This window comes from Oncorhynchus keta, chromosome 12, assembly GCF_023373465.1.
Source record: "Oncorhynchus keta strain PuntledgeMale-10-30-2019 chromosome 12, Oket_V2, whole genome shotgun sequence".
Classification (NCBI taxonomy): Eukaryota; Metazoa; Chordata; class Actinopteri; order Salmoniformes; family Salmonidae; genus Oncorhynchus; species Oncorhynchus keta.
Genome location: NC_068432.1, coordinates 30,291,346 through 30,307,156, shown reverse-complemented (window position 1 = coordinate 30,307,156; position 15,811 = coordinate 30,291,346). Strand labels below are relative to the sequence as shown.

Here is a 15,811-nt window from a genome sequence, read left to right as displayed (position 1 = left end):
GACGGAGTTGTCTGGTTATTTCCTGTGAACTTAGTGATGTTATGTTAGTGTGGAAAATATTTGAATTCAATATTTTAAGTCTAAATAATTTCCCCACAACATATATGGGGCAATGTTAAGAAGTCTGACACATGGACAAAACTAGCTGTCATCCTCAGACCCGAGGTAGTGTGTTGTATGGTACTGTACATTTCAGACCAGAGTATTGACCTTCTGTCAGGTATGGTTAGATGTCAAGGGGAAGTTACTGGGTAGAATGTATACTCTAATCTTGCCTGTCTGCACTCCCCATCAACACTGCATCCACTTTCTGACAACATCAATGTCCTACCAGTAAACTACAAGCCCACCATTTGTCATCTCTCATATCAGTTCGTGATTACAGCCTCCCAGCTATCACCGTGAATTTGACTTGGCATTTTCTTATTGGGGTTGGTTTAACTCACCTAACGTTGAAAGGGTAATGGTGTTGAGACATGCATAAATCAACTAGGTCTCTAACAGGAGCCCATCCCTCTACTGTCCTGCTGAGAGCCTGTACAGCCACTAGATGGCAGCCTCTCCAAAGACTGGCCAGGGGCCCATGAGCAGAAAAATCCACAGGAGAGTGATAAGTGTTAAACTTGGATCTAAATATGCTCCCTGATGAACATTTCCGACACACCTGAACGCTGCTTCACACCAAACCTTGCATCCCCCTCTCCCTTCAGAGACCCGATGACCTACGTAGTTCATATACTATCATTCTTCTTTTGGTTAAGTGACCCCTGTTCTTTAGAGTAGCTGGATAATTATCTCTGACTTCACACTTTGGGTTATTAAATGTCCGATCTCTTTTCATCTTATTTGATTCATACTCAACATTCAAGCTTGAGCCCTAAATATGGAGTATCAATACAGGATTTTGACAAGGGAATAGCAATGTCTATCATTAATGATCAGCAGAATTCCAGCTTTAAAATAGTCTTTTTGGAATATCCATTAATCTAAGATGTCCTTTTCCTCTTAATTAATTAAATCAATTTGGTGTTACCTATTTGGCCATCCAAGGTCATTTGTGTGTGAATAATCGTGTGTATGTATTTCATTGTTTGCTTGTGTGTCTGTGTTTTAAGATGGCTGTTCCAGGTCACTGATGACACACCTGCGTCTCTCTCTCTTATGTGACTTAGAGCTTTGAACTCATTCAGCCCTATCCCTGGCCAGCTGACAACAGCTCTCCAGAGCCTCTCTGTCACTAACCACTAAACCAGGTCCAAACATATTCCACTGATGCACCTCAGTCAGAGCTGTTGCGTTCAGTCTGCCTGCCACAGGACTGATACACCATGTGTCCTGGATGAGGGTGAGACCGTAAGCCCCCTCGCCCAAGATGCTGAACACACAATGCTCCCTCCTTCCCTCCCCGTCTGCTCTCTCACTCACACACAAACACAGAGCTAGTTAAGCCAATCCTTGATTCACTGCAGATGTTGCTGTGTAAGGTTTGTGGTTGTGAACTTGCTCCCTCTAGCCTGATTGACTGCGGAAGCCGTGGCTGGTTTTATATAAGTGAATGCTATAACAATGCATGCACTGTTACCATGACATCACAGGCACATGTTCTACTCACCTCTCACAAACCTGCACGCAATCTGAACACCAACCCCCTCTCTCTCACCTCCCTCTATTTCTCCTTATGGTCCAAGACTCCATATATCTGTCTGCCCATCTTCCGCTTGATGGTGTTACTGTTGGCTATGCACAGGTGTGGTAGAGCGTGTGTATCTGTGGGTGGGGGTAGCCTACAGTATATACAGTCTCACACCGTAATAATATTAATCTAATGAATGCAGTATTCAATGTCATGGCAGAATACTATACTGTGCTCATCTCTCCAGAGAGAGAGACAGGGGATGGAATGGAGAAGGGGAAATGGACAGAATGTGATTAAGTGAATGAGGAGGGGAGGGGAGATGATAGGGCTCTTGCAGAGATAAATAGGTGTGGAGGAAGGGGGGGGGGGTGCAGAACCATGATTCACCTGTAATCCTCTCAACAGAAGCACTAGCAGGGTGATGTGTAACAGAAAGAAAAGTGAGAGAAAAAAAGAGAGACCATGTGTACAAGAGGATGATGAGAGACAGAGCTACAGTGAGAGAGAAAGATAGCTCTACCAAGACTCCACACTGAGACGGAGGATTACCGAAAAAAGCAGGGAAGGAGAGGTGGCGGTAGAATCGCTTATTCCAATAGCATAGGGGGAGAGAACAGAGATGGCACAAGGGAGGGAGGAATTATTGCAAGCACAAGTGAAGCAGCGATCAGGGTAGCAATCCAAGCACATTTACTCGAGAAGGAAGGAGGGTAGAGAGAGAGAGTGAGAAGGTGGTGGGGGGTGTGTGGCATGCTTATGGAGTGTGACATTGATAGAGCGAAGCAGAGAGAGAGAGCGCGCAGAAAGGATAGGGAGGAACAGGAGTGTGACATTGATAGAGCGAAGCAGAGAGAGAGAGAGCGCGCACAGAAAGGATAGGGAGGAACAGGAGTGAGACCTAGAGAGAAATAAGTAATCACAGAGAGAGTGAGCTCAACACACAAACGCAAGGAGAGGGGGAAGCGAGGAGAGAGAAAGAGCAAAGTGAGTAAGAGAGTGAAAGAAGAGGAACGAGATGATGGAACCCAGAAATAGTTTTACTATATAGCCACTCATCCCTGCTCTCTGCGATAGACCTGACTCCAGGCTGAGGACTCTGCTGGAATTAGCTAGAGGGATGATACAGGACAACAGGTCTGCAGCACCACTGCCTCGGTGCATGCAGCAAGGCCGTTGATTTGTTACTGAGGGAGTGTGTGTGTGCCAGCGGGCTTTTTACAGTTTGTTGTCGTGATTGGGGGAGGAGCCACCGTGTCTCATGACCAGATAATTCAGTAAGCAATACTGTGCATGCCAGGAGCTTTATTTGCAAATGTGTCTTTACATTCTAGCGTAGTAAATGCAGTAAGGATCCCGGGCAGTGACAGTTGGTCATAGAGTGTGTGTGAGTGTATCTACAGCTCTGCATGGAGGTGAGCAGAGGAAGGGTCAGCTGGGTGCAGTGTGCTGGGTCTGAGAAGGAAGGTTATAGGGAAGGTACTGAACACAATGCAAGGACAAGAGCTTCCCACTGATGGGAGGGAGTGCATATGAGGTACCAGGAGAGCCCTGGGTGTAGGGTGGAGGAAGGAGAAAGAGGGGGTAGGGAAGAGAGAGAGTGAGGGGCAGAAAAGGGGGAGGAAGGAGATATAAAGGAGGAGGGAGAGAAGGAGAGAGAGAGAGTGAGCGAGATCATGGCTGTCAGATACAGTGAGCCATAGTATAGATCTGAGTGTTGCGGCAGGGGGGGACAAGCTTCACTGCACAGGAAGGGGGAGAAAGGGAGGGAGGGAGGGAGGGGGAGAGAGGAGGAGAGGCAGACGGCACCGCTCTTCTGCCAGGAAGGGAAGAGTAGAACGGGACCGGACCGAGGGAGGACACACACGTTCACCCCCACACAGTCACTCCTACAGAGAACCATCAGCCAGGTCAACGAGTAGTGGGCAGGAGAAGCTGGTGTGGGACGGGGGCGGATGCGCCCCCTCTGGCTGGAGCGCTGAGCCCAGGAGGAGGGGAAGGAATCGGGAGAGAGCCCCAGAGCCCCAGTTCCTCTGTAGGTTGAACCTGTCTTTCGATGACCATGGGGGAGTGGACCATTCTGGAGCGGCTGCTAGAGGCTGCTGTCCAGCAACATTCTACCATGATTGGGAGGTAAGACTTTCCTGCCACTCATCACTTCGGTGTGTGTGTGTGTGTGCGTGCATGCGTGTAAAAGTTTTTTATTCTTAATTCTTTCATGTTTGTGTGATGATTGTGTTTTTCTGATTGAAAGTGTGTGTGTGTCTCAGCAGTAGCCTCTACTCTCTGCCTCCCCTTCCCTCCCCTGAAGTGGGTCTAGGGTTTCCAGTATGATGGTGTTGATGTGAGCCATGACCAGCCTTTTAAAGCACTTCATGGCTTCCGACGTGAGTGCTACGGGGGTAGTCATTTAGGCAGGTTACCTTCACATTTTTGGGCTATGGTGGTCTGCTTAAAACGTGTAGGTATTACAGACTCTGTCAGGGAGATGTTGAAAATGTCAGTGAAGACACTTGCCAGTTGGTCCGCGCATGCTCTGAGTGCACGTCCTGGTAATCCGTTTGGCCCCGCGGCCTTGTGAATGTTTAAAGGTCTTGCTCACATCGGCTACGGAAGCGGGATCACACAGTCATCCAGGACAGCTGGTGCTCTCATGCATGTTTCAGTGTTGCTTGCCTCGAAGTAAGCACAAAAGGTATTTAGCTTGTCTGTTAGGCCATCATTAGTTAAGGGACAAGCTAATTGAACATAATAAATAACTGGTATTACAAGGCATTAGGGTTAATTAATGTTGATTTCAACTATTGGCACTGGTATTGATGGAGGGGCATTGGGGGATCTCTAGTAGAAGAGGAGAGAGTGATATACCGAGACAGAGGACAGAAATGGAAGTGTGGAAGAGAGCGGAGCAGCATGAGTTGGAGGAGTAGTTGAAGGTGGAAAAAATGAATCTGAACTTGGAGGAAATGAGATTGCTTTTTGTGTAATTTCTCTGGTTTTGTGTGTTCTCTAGTTACAGCAGTGTCGTGGCAGAAGGTCATGCATGAACAGATTGGAGTCCAATTAGCAGTGGAGACATGCATTGAGTACAAACATTCTGTAATAGATTATTTTTTAATCTGGGGTGTAAAAAATCTGCTTCATTGTCTCTCGCCTGTGTGATTAGTCAAATTCAAAGTGTGATTTTCCACCCATTAGCCACAATGTGAGTTAATAATAATAATAATAATAATAATATATGCCATTTAGCTGACGCTTTTATCCAAAGCGACTTACAGTCATGTGTGCATACATTCTACGTATGGGTGGTCCCGGGAATCGAACCCACTACCCTGGCGTTACAAGCGCCATGCTCTACCAACTGAGCCACAGAAGGACCAAGTGAGAAGTGAGTTACTGGTAAACTGCACTCACCATCTGTACAGAATAATCACACACACACAACATTGCCATTTCCACATGCTTGCTTACCCAGAGAAATATATAGCTGTATGATTTGAAGTACAGTCCAGTAGAGACGAAATCTAGTGTACTCTCTCTTTCTGTCCTTCCGTGTTGAGCTGGGGAGCTTGGCTACAGAGCTTGGCTACTTGTGTTAGCATGGAGGCCAACTGAACTGCTGTGCTCATTAACCTCAACCCCAGGTAGTCCCCTGCCGCTAGGGCAACGCCTGACCTTCTCTCCCATCCGCCTCTCTCTCTGTGTGTGTGTGTGTGTGTGTGTGTGTGTGTGTGTGTGTGTGTGTGTGTGTGTGTGTGTGTGTGTGTGTGTGTGTGTATGACGTCTATCAGAGTGTGTGGCTAGAAGGCTATATTCAGTAGAGGAGAGTGGGGTAAGTCTTGCCAAAGGGTTAGTTGAGCCACCCCTTGTTTCTAGGAAACCATACACAAAATCAGTGACCAAATATTTAGGAAGAGGTTGTCATTTCATGGAGTCTGTGAAGGAAGAAGCCATATGTGGAAAGTGGTAGTAAGCAAGTTAGATCCAAAAAACAGATTTTCACAAAGTCAAATTAATGTATTGTGTTATAAGTTCATGATGCTTGTATGTAAACCAAAGTAGATAGTTTAAATAATGTTTTATACAGCAGTTGAGATCTCTATAAGCTACAATATGAGATCCTAAACCTAGCATGAAAGTGCATCCTTGTAGATTTGTGGGCTAATATAGTAAAAATAGTTGCTTTAAGGTCAATTGTGCCATCTGTCCAGGGGAAAGTTGAGCCAATGGCTAATCAATATACCCCATACAAATGATGATTACATTTTGTCCGTTTTATGCATAGTATTTTGAAGACACCTCACATTCATGTGATTACTCAAGTTAGAATGATGTCAAATTCATTCTTCAGTTGGGTTCGCCCCCTTCTAGGCCACAATTGAAGTGTTTTCTTCCCAGGTGAAATGCAAGGCATTGTCACTGGGTTATGAGGTTACACCAGGGCCTGAGCTTATGTTGAAAGTGTTTTTAAAAAGTATGAAGTGTTAGAAATGTGTCCCCATGTTAACCCCATCACTATGCTCAATGTACCCAGACTCGGGGCAAGTTGTGCCATGAGACCACTTTTTTGCCAAGCTGTTTTCAAAACTGTTATGTTTACATATATTCAGATTATTTCCAAGGATACACAACACCCTAAAAAATATGCAGATATCTTTGTTAGAAAGAATACTAAATTTCCCTTGATGTAATAATGCTGAATGTATTACTATATCATTTAACTTTAAACTTTTCTTCAACAATGTGCATTATGAAGATGCAACTATTTATGTATTGCTTAGTTTACTAAACTTCAGTTACATAATCACCTAAATAATCAAATCGGAGGTGATTATTTCACTTGAGTTTACTAAACTGAGCAATACATAAATAGCCTCTTCATAATGCAAATTATTTAAGAAAAGTTTCAAATTAAATCACGTTGACAGATAATTATGAGGTTTTCACGTTGGACAGTGCTTTTGCACTATGAAGATGTCGCCCTCAACAATGTTCAAGGTGTTAAATGTAGGGTTGTGGTGTGGTATCACCATAGTAGTTTCTGTCATGTTATTCAGCATCATATGGTTTGGGGTCATGCTAGAGTAGATCAAAGTTCAGAAAGATACAAATGAAGTAGACCACACAAACAACAAAACCAAATAGGTCAGAGTGTATACCACAGGACGTTGGTGGCACCTTAATTGGGGAGGACGGGTTCATGGTTATGGCTGGAGTGGAATCAGTAGAATGGTATCAAATACATTTAAACACATGGTTTCCGTGTGTTTGATGCCATTCCATTTGCTCTGTTCCAGCCATTATTATGAGCCGTCCTCCTCAGCAGCCCCTGGTGTATATATATCTCTCCATGTGTCTGAGTGCCATTCGATTGATACACGGGATCTGAATTTTCTTCACATCTCCTTTGAGTTGAGATCAAACCTCTGTTTGGCAACTGGAATCATTGATAGCCTGTCTGGTGCAAAAGAGGAATAAACTAATCCGAGAATGAATCAATGAATGAAACAATTCAGAAGCAGAGACAACTCTCTCAATTTGTCTGCAGCGTCTGACAGAGAGCATTATTAATGCAGACATGGACTTCTCTTCTTGTCTTTTATACTTAATCTGAGCGCTGCTGTTGATCATGCATTTTACAGGCCCGACAAGAAAGGCTTTATCCCATATCAAACATACTTCAAGACTAATACTCCTCAAGTTAAGTTTTGGTCAATCCTTTTATTAATTGTCACGTCTTCCTCTGTAGCATCTATATGTGTGGTGTAAAAGGCATTGTGGTGTTTCCACATTCTATACCAGACGTGAGAAATAGCGAGAGACCAACTCTCTCGCTATCTCTCTCAGAATGATCTTCTTTACCCTAACTAATCAGGCTTCAAGACCAGTCATTCAACTGTGACTACTTTTCTCTGTGTCAAGGAGGCTCTGCCAAAGCTCACTCTCTCTCCTGTGTTCTCATCCTCCTAGATCTATACGCTGCCTTCGAAACCATGAACCATCAGATCCTCTCCACCATATCAGGGCTGGGTGTCTTAGGCTCTGCACACTCTTGGCTTCCATCCTATCTGGCAGGCCGCTCCCACCAGGTGACATGGAGAGGATCTGTGTCGGCACTACATACTCTCACGACTGGTGACCCACAGGGCTCGGTTCTAGGCCCTCTCCTGTTCTCTCTATACACCAAGTCACTCGGCTCCGTCATATCCTCACATGGTCTCTCCTATCCTTGCTATGCGGATGACACTCATCTACTTTTCTCCTTCCCCCCTTCTGACACCCAGGTGGCGACACGCATCTCTGCGTGCCTAGCAGATATCGAAGCTTGAATGAGAGCCCACCACCTCAAGCTCAACCTCGACAAGACGGAGCTGCTCTTCCTCCCGGGAAGGTCTGCCCGTTCAAAGACCTCTCGATCACAGTTGAAAACTGCACGGTGTCCCCCATTCCAGAGGAAAATAACCTGGGTGTAAACCTGGACAACACCCTGTCATTCTCTGCAAACATCAAAGCAGTGACTCGCTCCTGCAGGTTCATGCTCTACAACATCTGTAAAGTACAATCCTACCTCACACAGGAAGTGGCGGAGACCCTAATCCAGGCACTTGCCATCTCCTGTCTGGACTACTGAAACTCGCTGTTGGCTCCCCACTTGTGCCATCAAACTCCTGCAACTTATCCAGAACGCTGCAGCCGCCTGGTGTTCAACCTTCCCAAGTTCTCCCATGTCACCCCGCTCCTCTGCACACTCCACTGGCTTCCAGTCGAAGCTTGCATCTACTACAAGACCATGGTACTTGCCTACGGAGCAGCAAGGGGAACTACCCCTTCCTACCTTCAGGCTATGCTCAAACCATACATCCCAGCCCTCCGTTCTGCCACCTCTGGTCTCTTGGGCATCCCACCCCTACCGGAGGGCAGGTCCAGCTCAGCCCAGTCCAAGCTTTTCGGTGTCCTGGAACCCCAACGGTGGAACCAGCTTCCCCCTGAACCTAGGACAGCAGAGTCCCCGCACATCTTCCGAAAACATCTGAAACTCTACCTCTTCAAAGAGAATCTTGAATAATCCAACACCCCCAAATAAAATGCCCTTTGTGAACTAACACTCACTTACACTTTTCAGTGTCTGCTAAATTACTCAAATGTCAAATGTAAATAAGTGGTAATGTGAATTGTGAAATGGGTGGCCCTATAGTGCACCACAGATATTTGACTCCTATTTGATGGCTGGGAGTTTGTACCTTTTGTCCCTCGGCAGCCTAGATAGATTCCTCTGGTTGCTCCAGTAGCTTGCTCAATACTGCTGATGTGGACATGAGGGTGTGTTGTAAATGATCCCTTAGTGTTTGGGCCATGTTCCATGTGTTTGGCCAACAGAACTGTCTGGTTAGCCTCTAGGCATTAGCGGTAACTGATATCTCTGTGGTGGTCCATTCTGCCTGAACTTAGATGCTTATAGCTATTACAGCTATGGGACATAGTGTTTAGATATATGCAGTGCATTCGGAAAGTATTCAGACCCCTTTACTTTCCACATTTTGTTACGTTACACCATTATTTAAAATATGGATTAAATAATAATAATAATAATAATAAAATCTTCATTAACCGACACACAATTCCACATAATTTTTTTTTTTTTTTTTGCAAAAATAAAAACAGAAATACCTTATTCAGACCCTTTGCTTTGAGACTCGAAATTGAGCTCAGGTGCATCCTGTTTCCATTGATCATCCTTGACACTTGGAGTCCACCTGTGGTAAATTAAATTGATTGGACATGATTTAGAAAGGCATGATTTATAAGGACCCACAGTTGACAGTGCATGTCAGAGCAAAAGCAAGCCATGAGGTCGAAGGAATTGTCCATTGAGCTCCGAGACAGGATTGTGTCGAGGCACAGATCTGGGGAAGGGTACCAACAAATGTCTACAGCATTGAAGGTCCCAAGAACACAGTGTCCTCTATCACTCTTAAATGGAAGAAGTTTGGGACCACCAAGATTCTTCCTAGAGCTGGCCGCTCAGCCAAACTGAGCAAATGGAGGAGAAGGGGCTTGGTCATGGAGGTGAACCCAATGGTCACTCTGACAGACCTCCAAAGGTCACTCTGACAGACCTCTGTGAAGATGGGAGAACCTTCCAGAAGGACAAACATCTCTGCAGCACTCCACCAATCAGGCCTTTATGGTAGAGTGGCCAGACAGAAGCCAATCGTCAGTAAAAGACACATGACAGCCCACTTGGAGTTTGCCAAAAGGCACCTGAAAGACTCTCAGAATATGAAAAACAAGGTTATCTGGTCTGATGAAACCAAGATTGAACTCTTTGGCCTGAATGCCAAGCATCACGTCTGGAGGTAACCTGGCACTATCCCTACGGTGAAGCATGGTGGTGGCAGCATCATGCTGTGGGAATGTTTTTAAGCCACAGAGACTAGTCAGGATCAAGGGAAAGATGAACGGTGCAAAGTACAGAGAGATCCTTGATGAAAACCTGTTCCAGAGCGCTCAGGACCTCAGACTGGGGTGAAGGTTCACCTTCAAACAAGACAATGACCCTAAGCACACAGCCAAGACAACGCAGGAGAGGCTTCGGGACAAATCTCTGAATGTCCTTGAGTGGCCCAGCCAGAGCCCGGACTTGAACCCAATCGAACATCTCTGGAGAGACCTGAAAATAGATGTGCAGCGAAGCTCCCCATCCATCATGACAGAGCTTGAGAGGATCTACAGAGAAGACTGGGAGAAACTTCCCAAATACAGGTGTGCCAGGCTTGTAGCGTCATACTCAATAAGACTTGAGGCTGTAATTGCTGCCAAAAGTGCACCAACAAAGTACTGAGTAAAGTGTCTGAATAGTTACGTAAATATGACATTTCTGCTTTTTTATTTGTAATATATTTTAATATAAAAACCTGTTCTGCAGTCATTATGGGGTATTGTCTGTAGATTGATGAAAAAATAAACAATTTAATACATTTTACAATAAGGCTGTAACATAACAAAATGTGGAAAAAGTCAAGGCGTCTGAATTATTTCCGAATGCACTGTACATAGTGTATACAGGTTGCCTGGCTATCCAGACTCCTTGTTCCAGCCAAATGATATGCTCACAGATGTTTGTTTCTTCTCCGCAGTGAGTGTGAATCAGAGTACCTCCCTGACCCTTCCCCGAATGCGAACACATTCAGGGCCATCTGATTAGTGCAGAAACCGATGGGCTGAGCCAGAGCCAGAACACAAATACAGCAGTAATTGGCTTTGATACTCTGATTGGTTAGAGATGATCCTATGACTTTGTTTTGTACAGTGCCCCACCACAAATTACTTCAATGATGGCAGTCTCAGACGAAAGTACTGTATGTAGCCAACGACGAAGCAGCGGAAGAATTAAGTGTGTCGTCGGGCTAGCAGGAGTCTTATTTAAACTACTGTAATGTGTTAGTGTAAGGCTGTGAAGTTGTGTTTCATGTGGTCAGACTGCTATTTCAGAGAAGTGTTTCTGGTAAACTCATTATACATCAGGGTCCTGTCACCTGTGCAATGTGGGATTAGAAGGTATGTATATGTGACCGTTCTGGTATAATCCTGTTGACTAGATTTTCTCCTGACTTCAAATCAAGTCTCTGCCTTCCTCCTGCCGTCACTGTGGTGTATACTCCATGTGTTTGTCCTAACTGTCCTCTTTAACCTTTCGCTCACCTCCCCCTCTTTCTCTGCTTCCATTTGACACACACACACACACACACACACACACACACACACACACACACACACACACACACACACACACACACACACACACACACACACACACACACACACACACACACACACACACACACACACACACACACACACAACCACCTGTGATCTCTCTTACAAAGCTGTAATGCGCTTTTCCAGGAGAGAATAAGCCTGGGGGTTCTTGTATTAAATCAGATTTAAACACCTTGCAGGTAAAAGTGAAAGGAAGTGTGTTGATGCATCATTTTCACTGCAATGCTGTTGTGGGGACAGTGCCAGAGAGGAGTGGTGCGAAAAGAGGGGATAATGGAGGGCTAGTGGATCAGGGAGAGATGAAACAATGGAAACGAGGAGATGGATGGATGAGGAGGAAGGGATAAAGCTGCAGAGGCTGAGGAAAGAGAGGGGTTTGGAGCATGAATACACAGAGGAAGGGGGAGGAAAGAGAGGGGTTTGGAGCATGAATACACAGAGGAAGGAGGAGGAAAGAGAGGGGTTTGGAGCATGAATACACAGAGGAAGGAGGAGGAAAGAGAGGGGTTTTGGAGCATGAATACACAGAGGAAGGAGGAGGAAAGAGAGGGGTTTGGAGCATGAATACACAGAGGAAGGAGGAGGAAAGAGAGGGGTTTGGAGCATGAATACACAGAGGAAGGAGGAGGAAAGAGAGGGGTTTGGAGCATGAATACACAGAGGAAGGAGGAGGAAAGAGAGGGGTTTGGAGCATGAATACACAGAGGAAGGAGGAGGAAAGAGAGGGGTTTGGAGCATGAATACACAGAGGAAGGAGGAGGAAAGAGAGGGGTTTGGAGCATGAATACACAGAGGAAGGAGGAGGAAATAGAGGGGTTTGGAGCATGAATACACAGAGGAAGGAGGAGGAAAGAGAGGGGTTTGGAGCATGAATACACAGAGGAAGGGGGAGGAAAGAGAGGGGTTTGGAGCATGAATACACAGAGGAAGGAGGAGGAAAGAGAGGGGTTTGGAGCATGAATACACAGAGGAAGGAGGAGGAAAGAGAGGGGTTTGGAGCATGAATACACAGAGGAAGGAGGAGGAAAGAGAGGGGTTTGGAGCATGAATACACAGAGGAAGGGGGAGGAAAGAGAGGGGTTTGGAGCATGAATCACAGAGGAAGGAGGAGGAAAGAGAGGGGTTTGGAGCATGAATACACAGAGGAAGGGGGAGGAAAGAGAGGGGTTTGGAGCATGAATACACAGAGGAAGGAGGAGGAAAGAGAGGGGTTTGGAGCATGAATACACAGAGGAAGGAGGAGGAAAGAGTGGGGTTTGGAGCATGAATACACAGAGGAAGGGGGAGGAAAGAGAGGGGTTTGGAGCATGAATACACAGAGGAAGGAGGATGAAAGAGAGGGGTTTGGAGCATGAATACACAGAGGAAGGAGGAGGAAAGAGAGGGAGAGGGAGGAAAAGAGGGGACGGTTCCATGTGCAGACGATCTGAGTAGGCAGCACAGGTTGTTATCATGATCAGTGGCAGGCAGTGGTGGAAAAAGTACCCAATTGTCATACTTGAGTAAAAGTAAAGATACCTTAATTAATAGAAAATTATTCAAGTAAATATGAAAGTCACCCAGTAAAATACTAATTGAGTAAAATTCTAAAAGTATTTGGTTTTAAATATAGTTCACTAAAAGTATAAAAGTAAAAGTATAAATCATTTCACATGACTTTTATTAAGCAAACCAGATGGCACAATTTTCTTGTTTTTTATTTATTTACAGATAGCCAGGAGCACACCCCAATACTCAGACATAATTTCCAAACAAAGCATTTGTGTTTAGTGAGTCCGCCAGATGAGAGATAGTAGGGATGACCAGGGATGTTCTCTTGATCAGTGCATGAATTGGACCATTTTCATGTCCTGCTAAGCATTTGAAATGTAATGAGTACTTTTCGGAGTCAGAGAAAGTGTATGGAGTAAAAAGTACATTATTTTCTTTAGGAATGTAGTGGAGTAAAAGTAAATGTTGCTTAAATAGCAAAGTAAAGTAAAGTAGAGATACCGAAAACTATACTTAGGGAGGAGAATATGGGATTTTAAATAGCTCAAACACAAATTGAGAGTGGGAGCAAGAGAAATGGGGGGAGATGGGGGAGAGAAAGAGGAGGAGCGAGGGAGAGACAGAAAGAGCGAGGAGGAGAGCGCAAGAGAGAGGGGGAGGGAGAGAGAGAGAGATGCATCTGCAGTGTTATAGCCATAGAGTTGTAATGTAATTCAGCTCTCTAATCTCTGTGCTTGGTCAGGTCTTCATTCATTATGTTCTGCCACCAGAAATGAGCTATGTCTTATTATGGAGACATGCTCCATATGAGATTAAATGACATTTTCACTCTGGGTGTCCAGTATGTGTGGCTGAACATTATGTGACAGCTCTCTGTTGTTGTGCTCTTGGTGTTAGTGCACTGTCCATAACGTATATATTACTGCTAGTTCTGTCTGTATGCATGCCTATTTGTGAGTGGTAGTATGTGTTTGAGGTGTGTGTGTGCGTGATGTGTGATGTGTGTGTTTTCCCAGTGCATCTGGTGTCAGTGCTCAGGGCCGGTGTTGCCCCTTGAGGCTGATGGCAACAGCTGCTGTGTGGATGAATGTGTGTGAGAGCCTCTGGGAGAGCCAGGGCCTGCGTGTCCAGCCAACACACCAGCTACTACATGAGCTACCATAGGATCTAACACTGGAGTTATGAACACACAGGTTAGGCAGTCTACACAGCTAAACTGAAATATACTGGAGAAGCAATACAGGACAGCTACAGAGCATTTAGAGGCTATACATCAAATCCATTGGATATAATGTCTTCAAAGCTATGCAATATTACCAACACACCATTTCAAGTATAAACCATTTTCACACTGCAGATATTTCAACAGACACCGGCTATACACTCAGTTTACTGGCTGTTTCTTCCTTTCAGCATAACTTTAAGAGCTCTAGTAGCCTGCTCCGATTTGTGATTATAATGTCATGCTGAATCCAAAGATAGCTTTTGAGACTCAATTATCCACTTGGGCTGCAATCAGACATGCTCTTTAGCTGGATGAGCTAATTGGGTCTCCAGTTAGAGACCTGGCTGTGGTGGATTGCTAGAGACTGCAGGGTGGTTCACAAAACATTGCATACCAGCCAAGAATGCCTTCATCACTGGTACATTAATCTGGACTCACAACTGTGTAGAAGCACACTACTTGCTGTGTATGCTCATTATGAGCACTGATCAATTGCAATACATATGCAATGCAGATCTGGAGAAGTTAGACATTGAAAGTATAGTTTCGTCATATACTTCGAATCCTGTGGCTTTCAGGAGCTTTGTTTATACCTGGCGCTAACCAGTGGTGCAAGATATTTAAGTAAAAATACTTTAAAGTACTACTTAAGTAGTTTTTGGGAATCAGTACTTTACTTTTTATATTTTTGACAACTTTTGCTTTTACTTCACTACATTCCTAAAGAAAATAATGTACTACATACATTTTCCCTGACACTCAAAAGTACTCGACAGAAAATGGTCCAATTTGCACACTCATCAAGAGAACATCCCTGGTAATCCCTACTGCCTCTTATCTGGCGGACTCACTATACACAAATGCTTTGTTTTTAAATTATGTCTGAGTGTTGGAGTGTGAAGATTGTGCCGTCTGGTTTGCTTAATATAAGGAATTTTGAATTATTCATACTTTTTAAATCTACTTTTGATACTTAACTATATTTAAAAACAAATACTTTTAGACTTTTACTCATAATGAAAATACACAGCAAGCAGCGTTACTATAGAAACAGCCTGTCCAGATTAATGTACCAGTGATGAAGACGTTCTTTGCCGGTCTCTTCCTGTATGCAAATTATTTGACAGATATTCAGGATGTGGACACAATCAGGACAAAGGATGCATGTTAGCACCACAGTAGGACACACAGTAGGGCACTCAGTGGGTGCATTTACACAAGCAGCCAAATTATATTTTTTCCATTGATTGGTATTGTGACCAATCACATTAGATTTTTTTCATATCAGATCTTTTTAAGAGCTTACCTGATTGGTCAAAATACCTATTAGTAAAAAGCATATCAGAATTGGGCTGCCTGTGTAAACATAGCCAGTGTGAGATTGACTGATGTAAGACATAATCATTTTTCAGCATGTCTTGCTGTGAGGGAACTGAGGCCGGAGCTTTGATGCCGTAGTACAGCGCTGTGTAGATGTGGGGCCTGGATCCCCATCCTTGATCTTCTGGACCAGTTAAAACAGTTCAATCAACGGCCTTGTGTAAATTATGCCTTTGGCTTGATTGAAGAGGTTTCAAAAAAGCAGGCGAACTTCTAATTAAATCTTTTTGATCATCTGCAGTGGGCATCGGATATTCTGCTGGTGAGGGCCCAAGGGCCTTCTTCCCTTAATTTGCTCTAAT

The 15,811-nt window shown here is 44.6% G+C and overlaps 1 protein-coding gene across 1 annotated transcript in view; it reads left to right on the top strand.

The window, feature by feature from the left end:
- The first annotated feature begins 3,405 nt into the window (after positions 1–3,405).
- Positions 3,406–15,811, top strand: part of LOC118391697 (gap junction delta-2 protein-like) — a 28,106-nt gene continuing 15,700 nt past the window's right edge. Inside the window, exon 1 of the mRNA XM_035783201.2 lies at positions 3,406–3,766. Within this exon, the coding sequence (XP_035639094.1) occupies positions 3,690–3,766 (77 nt within the window). The 5' untranslated portion in view covers positions 3,406–3,689. The remainder of the gene's footprint in view (positions 3,767–15,811) is intronic.